Here is a 17,265-nt window from a genome sequence, read left to right as displayed (position 1 = left end):
TAAATAGTGTAGCAGTAATCAAGGCATAATTTAAGTTATAGTACTAAACATGATCTGTAATTTTTACAGTAGCAGTAGGTAGAGTTTTAAAAATAACATTTTGGTAACTATTGAATTTTTTTCTTTTTCTTTAGACCTTAAAACACTTTTTAAGAATGCATTTTATGTATTTCGTGTGTGCCAATGTCAGAGGATAACCCAGGAGTCGGTTCTCTCTTACATGTAGATCCTGGGAATCAAGTCAGGGTGTCCTGCTTACTAGCAGGTTCCTTTTTCTGCCCACTGAACAAGTTGCCTGGTCCTGAAATAGTTTTTCCCTAGATATTTATTTTAGTTTTCAGATAATGCGTGTGTCTGTGTCTGTCTGTATCTGTCCAGCATGGGTACTAGGAACTGAACGTCCTGTGCAAGAGCAGTAACACTCTTAATAACTCTTGAGCCAACTCTCTAGCCCATGAAATTGTGCCAGGTTCCAGGAGCTCAGAGACTGACCCAAGGAGTGGACACCCTGGTGCAAACACAGTAGGCTTCTTTCTATTGTTCAAAGTGGCCAGCTTGGATCTCACTCTAACCAGCCAAAAAGAGAAGCTTTTAAAGGGGCAGACCATAAGGTTGAAGGCCACAAGTTTTAGAGTTTCCATGGTTATAAGGCTATACAAGGTACAGAGTAAAGCAGTAACTATATATTTTAAACAAGATACATTGAGTAAGATAAGACAGGACATAGGGTTACAGAGTCATAGGGTCTGTCAGTTATCCCCTGGGCTGGGGATGTTTACAAACTTATGACCAGCAATTAGCAGACAGGAGTGTTGACCCAAGTGTTGGAGGGTCACCTCCCCTTCTTTGAGAGCGGGGCTCAGGTGCCAGCCACGGCACTCCTGATTTAAGGAGTTACATTTTCCTTTACCATTAGAATTTCCCTTTCTCTGTATAGATTTAGTGCCCAAGTTTTTAAGATTTTATTAAATTTAATTTTTGGTCCTTCATTAACAAGTGTACAAATTGTGCATGTGTTAGGAATTGTAAAAGCATGTAGGTTTAAAGTTCAGTTTTTAAAAGTTACGTTGTATTCATTGTGTGTTTGTGTGATCGTATGCACATGTGTACATGTGTGTGTGAGGATCAAAGGGTCACTTGTGGGAGTTGTTCTCCACCACATGGGTCTCAGGAATATAACTCAGGTTGTCTTTTGTGATTGTGGGTGCCTTTACTCACTGCACCATCTCTCTGGCCCTGAAATGTTTTCTCTTAATGTATGTCTACAAATTGCATTTGTACAGGCATGTGATAAGAATTGCAGAGCACCTTGCTTTAAAATTTCATCTTAAAGTTTGTGATGTAACTCAGTGGTTATTGCACCTGAGAAAAAGATGGGGTGAAGGGTAAGAGGAAGAGAGAAGAGAGTATTAAACGTGAGAAAGAAGGAAGAGAGTATTAAATGTGTGTGTGTGCACACAATTACACCAAAAAGTTATAGGCTTGAGCCGAGTGGTGGTAGCTTACATCTTTTTCCTAGCACTTGGGAGGCAGAGGCAGGCAGATCTCTGAGTTCCAGGCCAGCCTGGTCTACAGAGTGAGTTCTAGGATGGGTTCAAAAGTTGCAAAGAGAAACCCTATCTCAAAACAAAACAAAACAAAAATAACCCAATAAAGTTATAGGATCAACACTGTTATATTCTTAACACTGTTATGTTTTCAAAAATCTCATATGCTCCTACTGTGGCAGTACCAAGATTGTTAGTGACTCCAGTCTTGAGGATCACTGTTTTAAAAAACAAATATTAGGTGTGAACTGCTTACACTGAGCCATTTATTACCTGATATTGTTTGCTGGTCCTGCACTTTTGATATAGTAGACATAGTACCTATTATCTATTATTTGTGAGTAAGGAAGAAATGTATAGCTTTCATTTTTAAGATTTTGGGGGGGGGTTGGCAATGGGAGTGCACACCTTTAATCCCAGCACTTAGGAGGCAAAATCAGGTAGATCTCTGAGTTCAAGGCCGGACTGGTCTACAGAGTAAGTTCCAAGACAACTAGGACTACACAGAGAAACCTTGTCTCTCATTCATTCATATATATATATATATGTATATGTATATGTATATGTATATGTATATGTATATCCAGGTCCTCTAGAAGAGCAGCAAGTGCTTACAACCACTGAGCCATCTTTCCATCCCAGCAATTTGCATCTTAATAGGTTGTTTTTATATGGAACACACAGTCACTGTGTCTGACAATTGGTTTTGGTATGTGTGATGCATGCGTGTGCACATGGTGAATGCACAGGCTGGATGCACACAGAGTCAGAAGACAGCAGACATCTTGCTCTTCCAATCTCAGCCTTACTCCTTTGAGACAGGGACTCTCACTGAACCTAGCAATCTCCAGTGTCACCCTGTCATCCCCCACATGCACATACATACTCAGGGGTTACAGGCGTGTGGCCATGCCTGGTTTCCTTTGTGAGTGCTGGATTTGGATTCAGGTTCTCACGCTTAAACAGCAAACACTTCTTCCTGCTGAGCCGTCTTCCTAGCCCAGTTTGGCTGGTTTTTCAGATTGGAGGCTTGTGTGGGGTCGGAGAACAACTTGCAGGAGTTGCTTCCCTCTTTCTTACCTTACAGAATCTGGGCATCAAACTCAAGTCACCTCGCTTGGTCCTAAGTGTTTTACCTGGTGAACCATCTTGAGGGCCTTGGTGGGCTTTTTTATTTTTGTTTTGAGACAGTGTATCCGAGCCTGACTTTGAACTTGAGTCAGTCCCCTTGCCTCATCCTTCCCAAGACTGAGATCATAGGCATGCACCACCAAACACAGCCAGCGATATTTTAATATGTAAAAAAATGAGTTTCAAGGGCTGGACCTCAAAAAAAAAAAAGTAGTAGGGTCAGGTGTGTTGTTGTATATGACAGACTAGTCAGGGCTACGTAGACTCGACCTAATAAATAAGCCAAGCATGGTAGGTGTTTTGTGTTTGTAATCTTTGTTGCTCCAGTTTTGGGGCTGTAGAGACAGGCAGATCTCTGGGACTTCTGCAAGCCCTAGACGAGTGAGAGACCCTATCTCAGAAAGAGGTGGACAGCCCTGAGGAAAGAGTGACAGTAAGGTTGTCTTCTGGCCCTCACATGTGTGATCACATAATTTGATTCACTTGGATCTTACTGTTCTTTTTTGTTTTGTTTTTAAGAATTTTATTATTTTTTGAAATTATGTGTATGTGTGGGTAGGTGCCCATGGAGTACAGAAGAGGGCATCATATCTTCGGGGACTGGAGTTAAAGGAAGCTGTGGTAACCTGATAGGGTGCTGGGGACTGAACCTAGGTCCTCTGGAAGAGCAGTCAGCATTCTTAACTGCTCAGCCATCTCTCTAGCACCTCCAATCTGCACTAAAACACACTTGATGGATATTTCTGGGTGATTATTTCGTTGTTCGAAACACCGTCTTGCTATTTATTGACTAAGATGTCCTTGGACTCTTGGACCTTCTTTCTCAACCTCAATACCAGAATTATAGGCCAAGGCTAGCCACAGCCTGCTTCTTCTGTCATATTTTTGTATTTCAGATACTGTGTTTTTCATTTCTATATTTCCTCTTTAAAATGTTGTATTCCTTTGTGTATGTGCGTGTGCCGCAGTGCACTAAGTGAGGTTCGAGGACAGCTTTGTCAGTTGGTCTTTCCTTCTGCATCAGTACGTCAGTTCTGGGTATTGAACTCAAGGCAGTAGGTGCTTTGGTTAGGTTTCTGTTGCTGTGACAAAACACTGACCAAAAGTCTGTATGGCTTACATGTCACACAGTCCATCACTGAGGGAAGTCAGGATCTCAAGCATGGAACCTAGAGACAGGAACAGAAACATGAAGGATATCTTATGTTTTTTATCCTGGTCACTTATGGAGGCTCTGGCCTCAGAGCCAGTGTCCAGAGTAACATTTAAAGACAGGATTTTGAGATTGTCTACTATGTTGCAAAATTAAAGTCATAAATAATATTAGGAACAATTTATTTTTAATTATCTTCTGAACCTGGTGATGGTAGCACCCACCTTTAGTCCTAACACTTGGGAGGCAGAAGCAGGTGGATCTCTGTGAGTTCGAGGCCAGCCTGGTTTACAGAGCAAATTCCAGAACAGCCAGGGCTGTACAGAGAAACCCTGTCTCAAAAAAGAAAGAAAATTATCTTCTGTATCTTCTGTACTAACACAGAAAATGATAGTTTTTTTTTTTGTTTTGTTTTTCAAGACAGGGTTTCTCTGTGTAGCTTTTGGAGCCTATCCTGGTGCTTGCTCTGTAGACCAGGCTGGCCTCGAACTCAGAGATCCACCTGCCTCTGCCTCCTGAGTGCTGGGATTAAAGGCGTGCGCCACCACCAACCATCAAAAATGATAGTCTTATTTCTAATCTTATCTCCTCAAAGACCATCACTATTATCAAGTAAACGATGTGATACCAACATAGTTTGTATTTGTTTCCCAACTTGATGCCTCTTTTTAAAAACAGAGTGCACTGACGGTGACTAGAAGTATACAATATGAAGTCTTTAATAAGTCAAAGAATCCTATGTTGATTGTTAAAAATTACAACATTTTCTTTCCATATTTGAGGCAGGCTGGCCTGGACCATGCTGGGATCAAACTTCAACTGGTAGACAGAATATCAATATGAAATATAATAACAATTCAAACTGCATGTGGTTAGTTATTGACCCAAAGTCAAGAGAAGCATTAAATCTTTAGAGCAGCTAACTTTGACCTAGAAAAACCAGACGTGGTTGAATAATGCTCATAAGATAACTTTTAAAGTGATGAGATGTATTAAGACCTGCTGTGATAAAATTAGAGTAAGATTGTGTCAAATTTGGTGCTTGAACCTAATGAAAATGTAGTAAAATAAAATTAGAAGAAATGGAGCTGGCTTGATTGATTTATTGGCATTTTTATTATTTTGACTTTACTTTCCATGGTTGGCAGTCCATGTTTGTATAGTTTAATTTCATCCTTGTAATGATAATTTGTTAACTACGAATCTGTGATAAATTTTATCCCACCCTAGCCAGACATGGTGACACTTGGGAGGTCCAGGCCAGCCAGAGCTACATAATGAGATCCTGTCTCAAAAATGGAAAGAAAATTATTCTACCTTTTTTTTCAAGACAGGGTTTCTCTTTGTAGTCCTGGCAGTCCTGGAACAGAACTTGCTCTATAGAGCAGGCTGGCCTTGAACTCACAGAGCTCTACTTGCCCCTAAGGCATATGCCACCATGCCCAACTCTGCTCTGGTATCTCATCCAACTGCTAACGTTGTAGTCCTCACACTTAGATTGACCCAGTACTTTGTGTATACTAAGCCTGCATTCTATAACCAAGCTACGTCCCCAACCCCTGTTCTACCTTAAGAAAAAAATTTCTGGGCAATGGTGGTGCATGCCATTAATCCCAGCTAGGAGGGCAGAGGCAGGTGGATCTCTGTGAGTTCGGGCCATCCTGGTCTACAGAACTAGTTCCAGGACAGCCAGAGCTGTATCAAAAAACATGAATGAATGAATGAATATCAAACCCGTTTTGTTTTTTCCAGAATAAATAAGTAAATAGGTAGACAGGTTTGATTTTATTTATTTATCTGTTTGTTTTTCCAGAATATGCTTTTAAGGCTATTAACCAGGGTGGACTCACATCTGTAGCCGTCAGAGGAAAAGACTGTGCAGTAATTGTCACACAGAAGAAAGTACCTGTAAGTAATTAGCCCAGACAGCCAATTGCTGCAAGCTAAAATGAAGGGTTTTTGTGATTTTGAACAGAATTACATTACCACCTCTTCACAGTAGCACTGTTCCTGGTTTGACTCTGAAGTGAAGGATGTTTGGCTAAGTAGATAGAAATAACACATTTAAACTTTGGTGGATTATAATAAATGCAATGAGATTTCTAAGTCCTTTGTTTTCTGGGACCTTTAACCCACAGAAAACATCTAGCAGAAACATCTCCATTTACTCCCTTTTTAAAGATTGGTTTTAACTGTAAAATGAGCAATGTGTATTTCTCATAACTTCTACTTTACAGTTTATTGTTGAACTCCATACTGTTGATTTTTTTTATAACTGCACAGAGACCTGTGGCCTTAACATGACATGGTTGTGATTTATTTTGTTCATTAGGACAAATTACTGGATTCCAGCACCGTGACTCACTTGTTCAAAATAACTGAGAACATCGGCTGTGTGATGACTGGGATGACAGGTAACTGACAATGGCTGCCGTTTGGGAGTATTATTTCATCATAGTTGGTTTGCTTACGTTTGTTTACCGAGTGTGTTGTGGGAGGGGTGCACTGTGTCGTGGCATGTGTGAGGTCAGAGGGCAATCTGTGAAAGCTGGCCTTTTTTCTCTACCACGTGGGTTCTGAAGATGGAGCTCAGGTTATCAGACTTAGTAACAAACACCCTTACCTTCCGAGCCATCTTGCCAGCCCTGTCTTGTGTTTTAAAGAACCCTTTGTATCTGATTTGGGGCTGTTATTGTAGACTCACTGTCTTTCACGGTTAGTATTAGTTTGTGTTTATACCAGGGTGCTCACTTGTGCATGTGGAGGCCACAGGTGTCTTCCCCTGCCACTTCCCACCTTATTTTGGAGATCAAACCTCTCCCCAAATCTGGCTCTCTGTTTCAGCTAGATTGTGTGGCTAGTAAGCCCCCAGGGTCATCTTCCTCTTTCCATGACACGCCTCCCTGCCCACGGTTACATGTGCAGGCCTAGCTTTTACATGGGTACTAGGGATCCAACTTGTCCTCAGGTTGCACAGAGCTTTACCAGCTGAGCTGATTCCCCAAACCTAGTATCAGCATTCTTAGACTATCATGATTTTATTGGTAGGTTGTTCAGTTTAGTTGTTTGTGTTTGTTTGTTTGAGATAGGGTCTGGAACTCACAAGTGGTTCTCAACCTTCTAGATGCTGTGACCCTTTAATACAGTTCTGGTGACCCCAACCATACAGTTATTTTCATTGCTATTTCATAACTGTAGTTTTGATACTGTTATGAATTGTACTGTAAATATCTTTTCTGATGGTCTTAGGAGGCCCCTGTGAAAGGGCAATTCGAAACCCTCCCAGAAGAGAAGGGTTGATCCCCACAGTTTGAGAACCACTTGTGTAGTCCAGGCTGCCCCTGCCTCCTGAGTGCTGAGATTAAAATCCGGTACCACCTGACTGATTGGTTGGGTTTTTAGAGACAGTGTCTTGCAGTATAGCCCAGGCTAGCTTCACATTCAGTAATTGTCCTCTCTCGGCCTACTGAGTGCTGAGATTACAGGAGTGACTTGTGAGCTATTTAAAATAGTAAGTATAATGGAGTTAGGTCTTTATGCTGCTGGTAGGGAGCTAGATAGTGTACTTCAGGTGTGGTTAGTAATTTAAAGGGACCTAAATAATTAATCTTTCTCAAAGCTAGTCATGGCACTAGTTCGAAGTGACTCAGCATTTCTATAAAGTCTACTTTGGCTTTCAATTTTTCTGAATTCAAAGGAAAATTCAAATCCAAAACATAAAGATGAATAGATACTGTTCTCTACCCTTAAGTATGTATTTTAGTGGGCTGGAGAGATGGCTTAAGGATTAATAGCCCTTGCTGCTACAGAGGACCCAGGTTCGATTCCTAGCACCCATATAGCAATTCATAACCCTGTCCAGGATCTCTTGGCCTCTGGGGGCACTAGGCACACATGGTACACATACATACAGGCAAACACTCATACACATAAAATTAAATCTTTTAAAAATGGTATTTCTCGTGAAACTTTTTTTAAGAAGTATATCCTTTGAGTGTTATTAGACTTCTTTATTATTACGTATACACCATGGAGCATGTGTAGAGGACAGAGGACAGCTTGTGGGAGTTGGTTCTTTCCATACACACTGGGTCCTAGGGATCAAACCCAAAGTCATCAGGATTGGTGGCAAGCCCCTTTATCTGCTGAGCCATTTTGCCAGCTTAATTTATTAGATTCTTGGAGAAACTGTTTTGACTGCTGGTGAAAGGCTTGATATAAAGAGCAATATGTTTTATAAATTTAGCTCCATGTTTTAATCTCTTTCTTACATGTACTCCATGCCAAGTTACTTAGTATTCACTCTCACAAGAAAAAGCCACAGTGGACCTTTTGTCCTATAACTTGTATTTGAAATAAACATACATACATACATACATACATACATGAGAAATGGGCTTTCACATTCATTCTGTGCTTCTAAAGTGGTAAATCTTTGGGTTTTGTTTTTCCTTTAAGCTGACAGCAGATCCCAAGTACAAAGGGCACGCTATGAGGCAGCTAATTGGAAATACAAATACGGCTATGAGATTCCTGTGGACATGCTATGTAAAAGAATTGCTGATATTTCCCAAGTCTACACACAGAATGCTGAAATGAGGCCGCTTGGTTGTTGTAAGTATGCTCAGAAGTCTTCTAAAGAATTGAGTTATAACTGTCTTTAAAACCTGTAGGAAGAAACTGAGACCACACTCTAAACCCAAGTGTAGTTTGAAATTAAAGCTTTGATTCTGTTTTGTTTTGTTTTGTTTTAATCAAAAATTTCCATTTAGAATATGTGATGTAGAATATCTAAGTCCCCATTTTATTAGACTGTTGCAGTGGGGTTCTACTGTGATTCCAGATTATTCTGTGAAAGCTGTAGAGATGGTGCAGTGGTTAAGAGCACTGATTGTTCTTCCAGAGGACCCGAGTTCAATTCCCAGCACCCACGTGGCAGCTCACAACTGTAACTCCAAGATCAGACATCCTCACACAGACATACGTGCAGGCAAAGCACCAATGCACATAAAATAGCAATAAATTAATTCTGTGAAGTTTTAGTAGGCATTTTAACAGTGTCAATACAACTTTTGGTTATGGGATAAAGAATTGGGATAACACGTAGGTTTATAGCTTATGCTTGTATTTCTAATTTAAAAAAATTTTTTTGAGACAACCCTGGCTGTCCTAGAACTCAGTCTATAGACTAGAGTGGCCTCGAACTCACGGAGATCCACCTGCCTCTACCTCCCAAGTGCTGCAATTAAAGGCATGAGCCACCACACCCAGCTTGAGTTTCTATTTCATTGAGGAAGAGTAAGATTTATTGATCCTTAGATTTAGTGATAAACTCAACTGACAATCTCAATCCATATTTTTTTTAATTGCTTTTCCAAAGTAGGTAGGTTTCTTTGTGTCGCCCAAGCTGGTCTCGAATTCAAATCCACCTGCCTCTGCCTGCAGAGTGCTGCCTGCAGTTACACACCACTACCGCCTTGGCATCATGTTTGTTTCTGACATCATTCTTTAATGAAGATGAAATATTCCAGTCCCCCAGCCTTCCTTTTTTATGCGTGCGTGTGTGATGCTGGGACTCAAAGCCAGGACTATGTTTGCTAGGCGATTGCTTTAACACAGAGCTATAGACCTAGCTCTGAGAATTAAATGTTGTAATGTTTCTTTTTAGCAAATGATTCTGTTGGCCTCTTAAACATTATTTCTCCTTTAACTTATTTCTTAATGTATGGTGTTGTGCCAGCCTGTGTTTCTGTGCACCATGTGACAGCCTGTGGGGGCTAGAAACGGGTGTCTGACCCCTGGGACTAGAGTTAAGGTGGTTGTAGGCTGCCATGTGGTGCTGGGAATCGAACACTGATCTTCTGAAAGAGCAGCCAGTGTTCCTTTAACTGCTGAGCTGTCTCCCCAGTTCCTGATTTCATCCCATCCCTCCTTTACTCTTGGAGTCTGAGTGGCTCAGGGTTATCTCTATTGTGATTCTCCTGCCTCAGCCCCCCAAGTGCTAGCATACAGGTGTGGTGGCAGCCAGTGTTCCCTTCTGCTCAGTTTCTTTTGCTCATGCTTCTCTGTTGGTCCTTTAAATGTTGTTACATCTCAGGCTGTGTTCTTGGACCTTCTCTTCCTCCTTTGCTGTCTGGTTAATGTCACCTGTGAGTGGCTTCACTTGCTACTTCCCCTCCATGCCGTTACTTCCCCTCCATGCCGTTACTCTCCTGGTTTCTTAACCCAGCCCCCTCCTGTGGTTCAGATGCTTTTGACACTGAGTCACTACTGTTTACATGCATCCTCAGCTTCTCTTGTATAGTCGTATTCCACTCTCCATGGTCCTCAGAGTATCTGTTCTCTTCTCTCCTGTCACTTTCTCATTGTTGTATTTGCCATTATTCCCTAGCTAATCTATTTCTTCTGTCTCTTCTCCTTTTAATTTGTCCTCTATATTCTTGAATTATTCCAAAAAAAAATGAATTTTGGTTGTTACAGCAAAGAAAGAGGGAACTGGGGAGACTGGTGATAGGTTGGGCTTTGGTCCTTTTGAATAAACAAGTTCAGTAAGATGCTGAGCCTGTTTAAAACAGCAACAAACTGATACATCCTTTTTCAAACAGCAACTTACTTGTTACCTAATCTATCAGTGGCTATAAAGCTACATTTTAACGGTTTGGGGAAACACATAGCCTAAAATTAATGACCAAATAATGATCAGCAGTAACCATGTACAACACCAAGAAAGGAAATGTTTTTGTAGGATGGTATAACATATGTAATTGGAGCCTTTCTTTTTAGGTATGATTTTAATTGGCATAGACGAAGAACAAGGCCCTCAAGTGTACAAGTGTGACCCTGCAGGCTACTACTGTGGCTTTAAAGCCACCGCAGCAGGAGTTAAACAGACAGAATCAACCAGCTTCCTTGAAAAAAAAGTGAAGAAGAAATTTGATTGGACATTTGAACAAACAGTGGAAGTAAGTTAGCCAAAAGGAGTTGAAATTTTTTTTTTCTAACTCGGGGTTGAAATGTTTTTTTTCTAACTCTGGAAGAAGGAACATTGTTGTATTATTGATAGTCTATTGTTTTCTTAGTTGGGCGGTGATGGTGCAAGCCTTTAATCCCAGCACTTGGAAGGCAGAGAGGCAGGAGGATCTCTGTGAGTTCAAGAGAGTTACAGAGAAACCCTGTCTTCGAAAACCAAAAGGGGGGGGTGCGGTGCTATTTCTTAATGATGTCACAAGATCCAGATGTGTTAGTTATTGGTGTAATTCATATCATTCAGCTGACAGAGGGGGAAGGGTGCTTTTATTTATTTCCTATCTTAGTTCATAAACACTTTGAAATACTATCCAACAAGCACATAATAAAATGGGGAAATAAGAATCAAGACAAGACTCAAAGACCAGGATGGTTGCTATGATTAATAGTCTCAAGTTGGGCTTAGATTTCCTGGGTAAAAAAACTAAAAAGACTAAGATTTGTAATGTTGTTTTGTTTTTGTTAACATTTATTTTTGTGTGTGTGCATGCATGCATGTGGATCTGCATGTGTATGACACTCATGGGAGCCAGGATGAATTTGCAGGGCCAGTTCCTTTCTGCCACAAGGGTTCCAGAGATTGAACCTTTACTCACTGAACTATTTGCTGATCCAGTAATAATTTTTTTTTGTTTTGTTTTTTTTTTGGGGGGGGTATTTTTTGTGTGTGTATGTGGTTTTGCGAGACAGGGTTTCTCTGTATTGTTTTGGAGGCTGTCGGTCCAGCCTGGCCTGGAACTCACAGAGATCTGCCTGCCTCTGCCTCCCGAGTGCTGGGATTAAAGGCATGCGCCACCACCGCCCGGCTCAGTAATAATTATTTTTATGGTCCTAAACAAAGGCAGCTACAAGCCAAATTCTTGGAGAGCAAATTGTTTCCTAGTAAAAGAATATGTGCACAGAGGGCTGGAAAATAGCTCAGTCAGTAAAGTGCTTGTCTTGTAAACTCAAGGATCTCAGTTTAGTGCCCAGAACCTATAGTGCAAACAAATAAAACCTGCTTTTGCTTGTGACCATAGACTGTTGAGGTAGAGACAAGCTACCCGTCAGCCCAGCCTATGTGGTTAGTTCAGGCCAGTGAGAGACCCTGTCTTTCAAGGTTACCCTCTGACCTCTACACCTTTTAAAAAAAAAAACCCAAAAAGCTTTGAAGAGCTAGATGTGGTAGTATATATACACCGGTAGTCCCACCTTGGGGGAGGGAGAGGATCATGGTAAGTTTGAGGCCAACCTGGTCTACTTAGTGAGCTCCAGACTGGTCAGGTCTTCAAAGCAATACCCGTTCTCAAAACATAGACAAATTTTTAGTTGTTTAATAGTTTAGCTTATACTGAAAGATAATATGAAATAAATTAGTTCTGATCTAGAAAATAGAATGGTATACCTTCTTTAAATGTTTTTAAAGTATAATTTATAGTTACATTAATCACATCAGATATAAAGCTGCCAAAAACATTCTTAATTTACCATAACCAAACCATAAACATTTTAAAGGTTCAGTAATCAGTGTGAATGACTAAACCATTCTTATAGTGGTCATCAAGCAAATGGATTTTTATTTATTTGTTTGTTTTTTGAGACAGGGTTTCTCTGTGTATTCCTGGCAGTCCTGGAACTCACTCTGTAGACCAGGCTGGCCTCAAACTCAGAGATCTGCCTCCTCTACCTCCTGCCACCACACTGCACTGCAAATACATTTTTATATATTCCATCTGTTTTGTTTGATGAGCTCCTTTAATTTGGGCATGTTTAATAGTAACAGGTTTATGGCAGCAATTTGTTAGTAACTAGCCTGTAGGATTGTCACTGAAACAAAGAAGCAAGTGGCTTGTGGTGTTACTAGTCAGCGTGGAGTGGGGGACCTTGATAGCTGGAAAGTACTGTCTTTTAATGTTAGCATTCTTTTCAGACTGCAATTACATGCCTGTCTACTGTTCTGTCGATTGATTTCAAACCTTCAGAAATCGAAGTTGGAGTAGTTACAGTTGAAAATCCTAAATTCAGGTGAGTTACGTTTTCAGCATGTGTTAAATTCTCTAGACTAAAAAGCTAGAGACATTCAAGTTCCTTTGTGCTATAATATGGTGGTGTGATGAAATGTGGCCCCACCCCCACCCCCCAGTATCTGAGGGATCTATTTCAAAATTTCTTAGAAGTGGTGGTGGTACATGCTTGTGATCCTGGCACTGGCTGAGGCAGGAGGAAGCATGAATTGAAGGGCCAGCCTGGCTCATATAATAAAAAAAAAAAAACTTATCTCAAATAAATGATTGTAGACAAGTGCTTGCTCAAAAGTCATGGGTTCAATCCCTAGCGCACTAAAAACAAAACAACCTTATTTGAATATCTTAAAACAGAAGCAACTTGTTTTCCTCTTGTAAGTAGTTGTGTATCTAACACCAGTGCTCTCTCTCTCTCTGTCTCTGTCTCTGTCTCTGTCTCTGTCTCTCTCTCTCTCTCTCTGTCTCTCTCTCTCTCTCTCTCTCTCTCTCTCTCTCTCTCTCTCTCTCTCTCTCTCTCTCTCTCTCTCTCTCTGTCTCTCACACATACACACACACACACACTCTAACCTCTACACTAAGTAAAATGAGCAAATGCAGCATGGTGGTCAGGGCTGGCCTGGCAGGCACGGTGCCCAGGGTTTGATCTCTGATACTGCACCACACAAGTAGACAAACAGGTAAAAGGACTTCAGTCTTCTGTTTCTTCCGTTTAAAGCCAGCAGGAGGAATTCCACAGCAGTAATTTTCAGGTAGAACTTTGGCTGTTATGGGTAAGGGAGCTTCAGAGAGCGGTGTGAAACGCAGATCCACAGTTGAGTTGCTTGTGTCTTGTGTGTTCTTACTCACCAAGTGACTTAGCTTGAGTGATCCAAGTGTGTCTTGGTGGCTTATGTCAGTCAGCTCATTCTCCCAGCACTCTGTCGGGTTGGTATGCCGTGGACTTGGTAGGATGCCTTTGTGGTTAGTGAAAAGACAATTAAATCCAGATGTGAAGAGCTGCTGAGACCATTTAACCTGTTTAGTGTGTCTCCTTTGAGGTTATGTCTGTGGTCATTGTTGGGGAATTAGTAGACTGTTTCAGACCTTGAAGAGTTTCTCAGTGGTGTGTGTGGTGTTTTGTTTTGTCTTGGGATGTAGGCCAGACTAGACTTGAACTTTGGATCATCCTCCCTCAGCCTCCCATGTTGCTGGACTGCAGGTTACTCTCCCGTGTGACTTGTAGTATGTACACCACCCCTCCCCCACTCTGATTTGCTTTGCTTTCTTGGTTGCCTGCAAGTAAGTGATATAAACATGAAAAACCCAGAAAACTAAGAAGATAATAGCTGCATCTAGCCTAATAATTTTTTCTATAGGAAAATGCCCCCCTTTGCGTTGTTGTTGCTTTGCTTCTTTTTGATTTCAGACTTACCTCAGTCCCAAGAACTGGGACTATAGACCACACACCCATCTTGCTTCCTTTTTCTAAGCAATGAAACTCCAACAAGCACTGTACTTCTTATCCATTACAAGACCTTTTTACTACACCTGAATGTTATTTGCATCTGTTCTTATAAAAGTTGAGCAAGAAACCAAATACCTGCAACCCCAAATGTTGGGCAGCTGAGGCAGGATTACTGGTTCAAGGTCAGTCCTGAGAACATAATGTATTTTAAAGGGCCAAGTATATAGCTAGTGTGAGAGTGTTTGCCAGCAGCAGAAAACCTAGATTCAATGCCAGTACTGGGAAGAGAGAAAAAACCCTTGTATAATTTCTAAATTCTGTGGTAGTAAGTGTACTTGAGTAATAACAAAGATAACATACAAAAATAGCATAACATTCTACAACTTTATAAATAACTGAGTTGTAAAAAAAAAAGTGCTCATTGTGACAAATTTACCTTTTTAGAAATTTAGTAGTGAAGTAGGGAGTGGTCATACGACCTATAACTCCAGGTATTGTGAGGCAGAGACAGGAGCATCACAAGTTTAAGGTCATCATTGGCTACATAGTAAGTTCCAGGCCAGCCTGGGCTACCTAAGTTATGAGACCTCATCCCAAAACAAAGCAGCAAACAGAATCCCAGCAGTGACAGGTCATGTCAACAGTATTACCAAGCAACTGATTCCTTTAAGACAAACATTTAGAAAATACATATTGCACATGAAGTACCTTCTGGTGACTAGGTTTTTTTTTTTTTTAATAAGGAAAACATTTAATTGGAGCTGGTTTATAGTTCAGAGGTTCAGTCCCTTATCATCATGGGGGCGGGGCATGGTGGTGTGCAGGCAAACATGGTACTGGAGAGATAGTTGAGATTCCTACATCTTGCAGGCAACAGGAAGTCAACTGAGACACTGGGTGGTATCCTGAGCATGGGAAACCTCAAAGCCCACTTCTTCCGTCAAGACCATACCCACTCCAACAAAGCCACACCTCTTCATTTTAATAGTGTCATTCCCTGTGAGATTATGGGGGCCAATTATATTCAAACTACCATACTTTACTTCATGGATAGTTAGTTACTGAGTCCAAGCAGCTTTTTGGGAGGCATATATATTGTATGTATGTGCGCACTCGTATTCACGTGTATATGCAGAGCCAAAGATTTGAAGGTATCCTCCTCCACCTTGAATAATGAAGGGGTATCTCTCACATACTTGTTGATTCAGCTAGTCTAGCTCGCCAGCTTCCTTCTGAGCTCCAGGATCCAGGCCGGTCTCCATGTTTGCCCACACTGGGATCTAAACCTGCGCTCGTGTAGAGAGCACTTTATTCACCGTGCCATCTTCTCGGTTCCCCTTCCCCAGCAGTTTAAAAACGGTTTCTCCTCTCAGTTAATGCGAATTTGAGAATATTATGTTTTTAAAGCATTGACACCCAAAGTGAATTGAAAGTAGTTTATATAATTTAACTTCATATTAATTCATTTGAAATATTTTTAATCTTAACTGTGATTAGATTCTGGACCTGTTATCAAAGAGCACTTTCATATCTAGATGACATTGATGTGTTGTGTGGTCTGGGGAGGCGCTGCAGTGGGTCCGAGGGAAGAGTCATGGCATATAGACTTTTAAAGGATTGGTTATACATTGGTATATACATGGCATATAGACTCTTAAAGGATTGGTTATACATTGGTATATATATGGCATATAGACTCTTAAAGGATTGGTTATACATTGGTATATACATGGCATATAGACTCTTAAAGGATTGGTTATACATTGGTATATACATGGCATATAGACTCTTAAAGGATTGGTTATACATTGGTAGTTGCTGAAGTTAGTTGATCCATACATGAGAGTTTGTTGTACTGTCTTTTGTATGTTTGAAATTTTCCATAATAAAAACTTTTTTTGAAGTAAGCAGTTGTGATTTTTACCCTTTGCCTTCCAGAATTCTCTCAGAAGCAGAGATCGATGCCCACCTTGTTGCTCTAGCAGAGAGAGACTGAACGTTGTCATTAGTTTACCAGATCCATGATGCCACTTGCCTGTGTGTGTGGTAACAACAAACCGACATCATAGAGGCCTCTGGGTGGAAATGGACCCTCCCACTCCTCCTGCCACTGAACTGGTTAGGACTCTGTATAAATAAACAGTGCTTTTGGAAATAGTTGTGTCCTGTCTTTCTTAACCTCTAATATTAAGTATTAAGCCTTAGTACGTACAGACTCATAAGTGTCCACCATCTTTGTGTCATAGCTTTAATCATTTTGTTTACAAAAAATGCACCTTTTGCCCCAATTCAAACCACTAATGGCATAATGAACAAGCAGCAGACTTGGGAGCTGACTTTGAAACTGTCTGACTGGGTTGTCATGTGAGATAGGCTTTATTTATAACCCTTGTTCCAGTGGGACAGTCCTGAGCTCAGAGTTCCTGGAAGACTTATACTAAAAAGATGCCCTGCCGAGCTGTAGTGCTGTGTTAGTTTCCATTCTTGCTGGGAATTGAACTCAGCATGCTGCCATGTGCTCTGTTGAGCTGCACCTCTAGCTTCTTTTCAGTACTTTGGTCTATGTTCAGGAAGTATGTCTTTGTTTTGTGTGGGGATTCGGCTTTTGTTTTTTGAGACAGGGTCTCACTGTTTAGGTCACCTAGCCCGGAATTCTCTGTGGCCTAGGGCTTCTGCCTCCCTAATACTGGAGCTGAAAGTGTGCGCCATCATGCCTTGGTGTAAGTCTTATCTAGCTGCCTTTGGGAAACAGGGCAAGAGAAAGAGGATCTATTTTCTGTTTCTTAAGATTAAATACTGAGAGCAGGAAATACAGGACTGGTTTTACAGGTTAGAGATAACATCATGAACAAATGATAAGGGGAAACTATATATTTTAAAAACTTCTTTAGTTTTACTTGTGTGTGTGTGTGTGTGTGTGTGTGTGTGTGTGTGTGTGTGTGTGTGTACCTTTGTGACTTT

The 17,265-nt window shown here is 40.9% G+C and overlaps 1 protein-coding gene across 2 annotated transcripts in view; it reads left to right on the top strand.

The window, feature by feature from the left end:
• The window catches only part of Psma6 (proteasome 20S subunit alpha 6), a 33,198-nt gene extending 16,739 nt beyond the window's left edge, over window positions 1-16,459 (top strand). For both annotated transcript variants that reach the window (XM_040743078.1, XM_005080506.4), the window contains exons 2-7: window positions 5,645-5,739; window positions 6,164-6,245; window positions 8,290-8,445; window positions 10,615-10,793; window positions 12,767-12,861; window positions 16,243-16,459. In XM_040743078.1, the coding sequence (XP_040599012.1) occupies window positions 5,645-5,739; window positions 6,164-6,245; window positions 8,290-8,445; window positions 10,615-10,793; window positions 12,767-12,861; window positions 16,243-16,300 (665 nt within the window). In that variant the 3' untranslated portion in view covers window positions 16,301-16,459. The remainder of the gene's footprint in view (window positions 1-5,644; window positions 5,740-6,163; window positions 6,246-8,289; window positions 8,446-10,614; window positions 10,794-12,766; window positions 12,862-16,242) is intronic.
• Window positions 16,460-17,265: the final 806 nt, after the last annotated feature.

The sequence above is a fragment of the Mesocricetus auratus genome, unplaced genomic scaffold (genome assembly GCF_017639785.1).
Source record: "Mesocricetus auratus isolate SY011 unplaced genomic scaffold, BCM_Maur_2.0 Super-Scaffold_15014, whole genome shotgun sequence".
NCBI classification, from domain to species: Eukaryota; Metazoa; Chordata; class Mammalia; order Rodentia; family Cricetidae; genus Mesocricetus; species Mesocricetus auratus.
The sequence above is the reverse complement of the archived record's forward strand: the minus strand, read 5'-3'. Positions and strand labels throughout refer to the sequence as shown.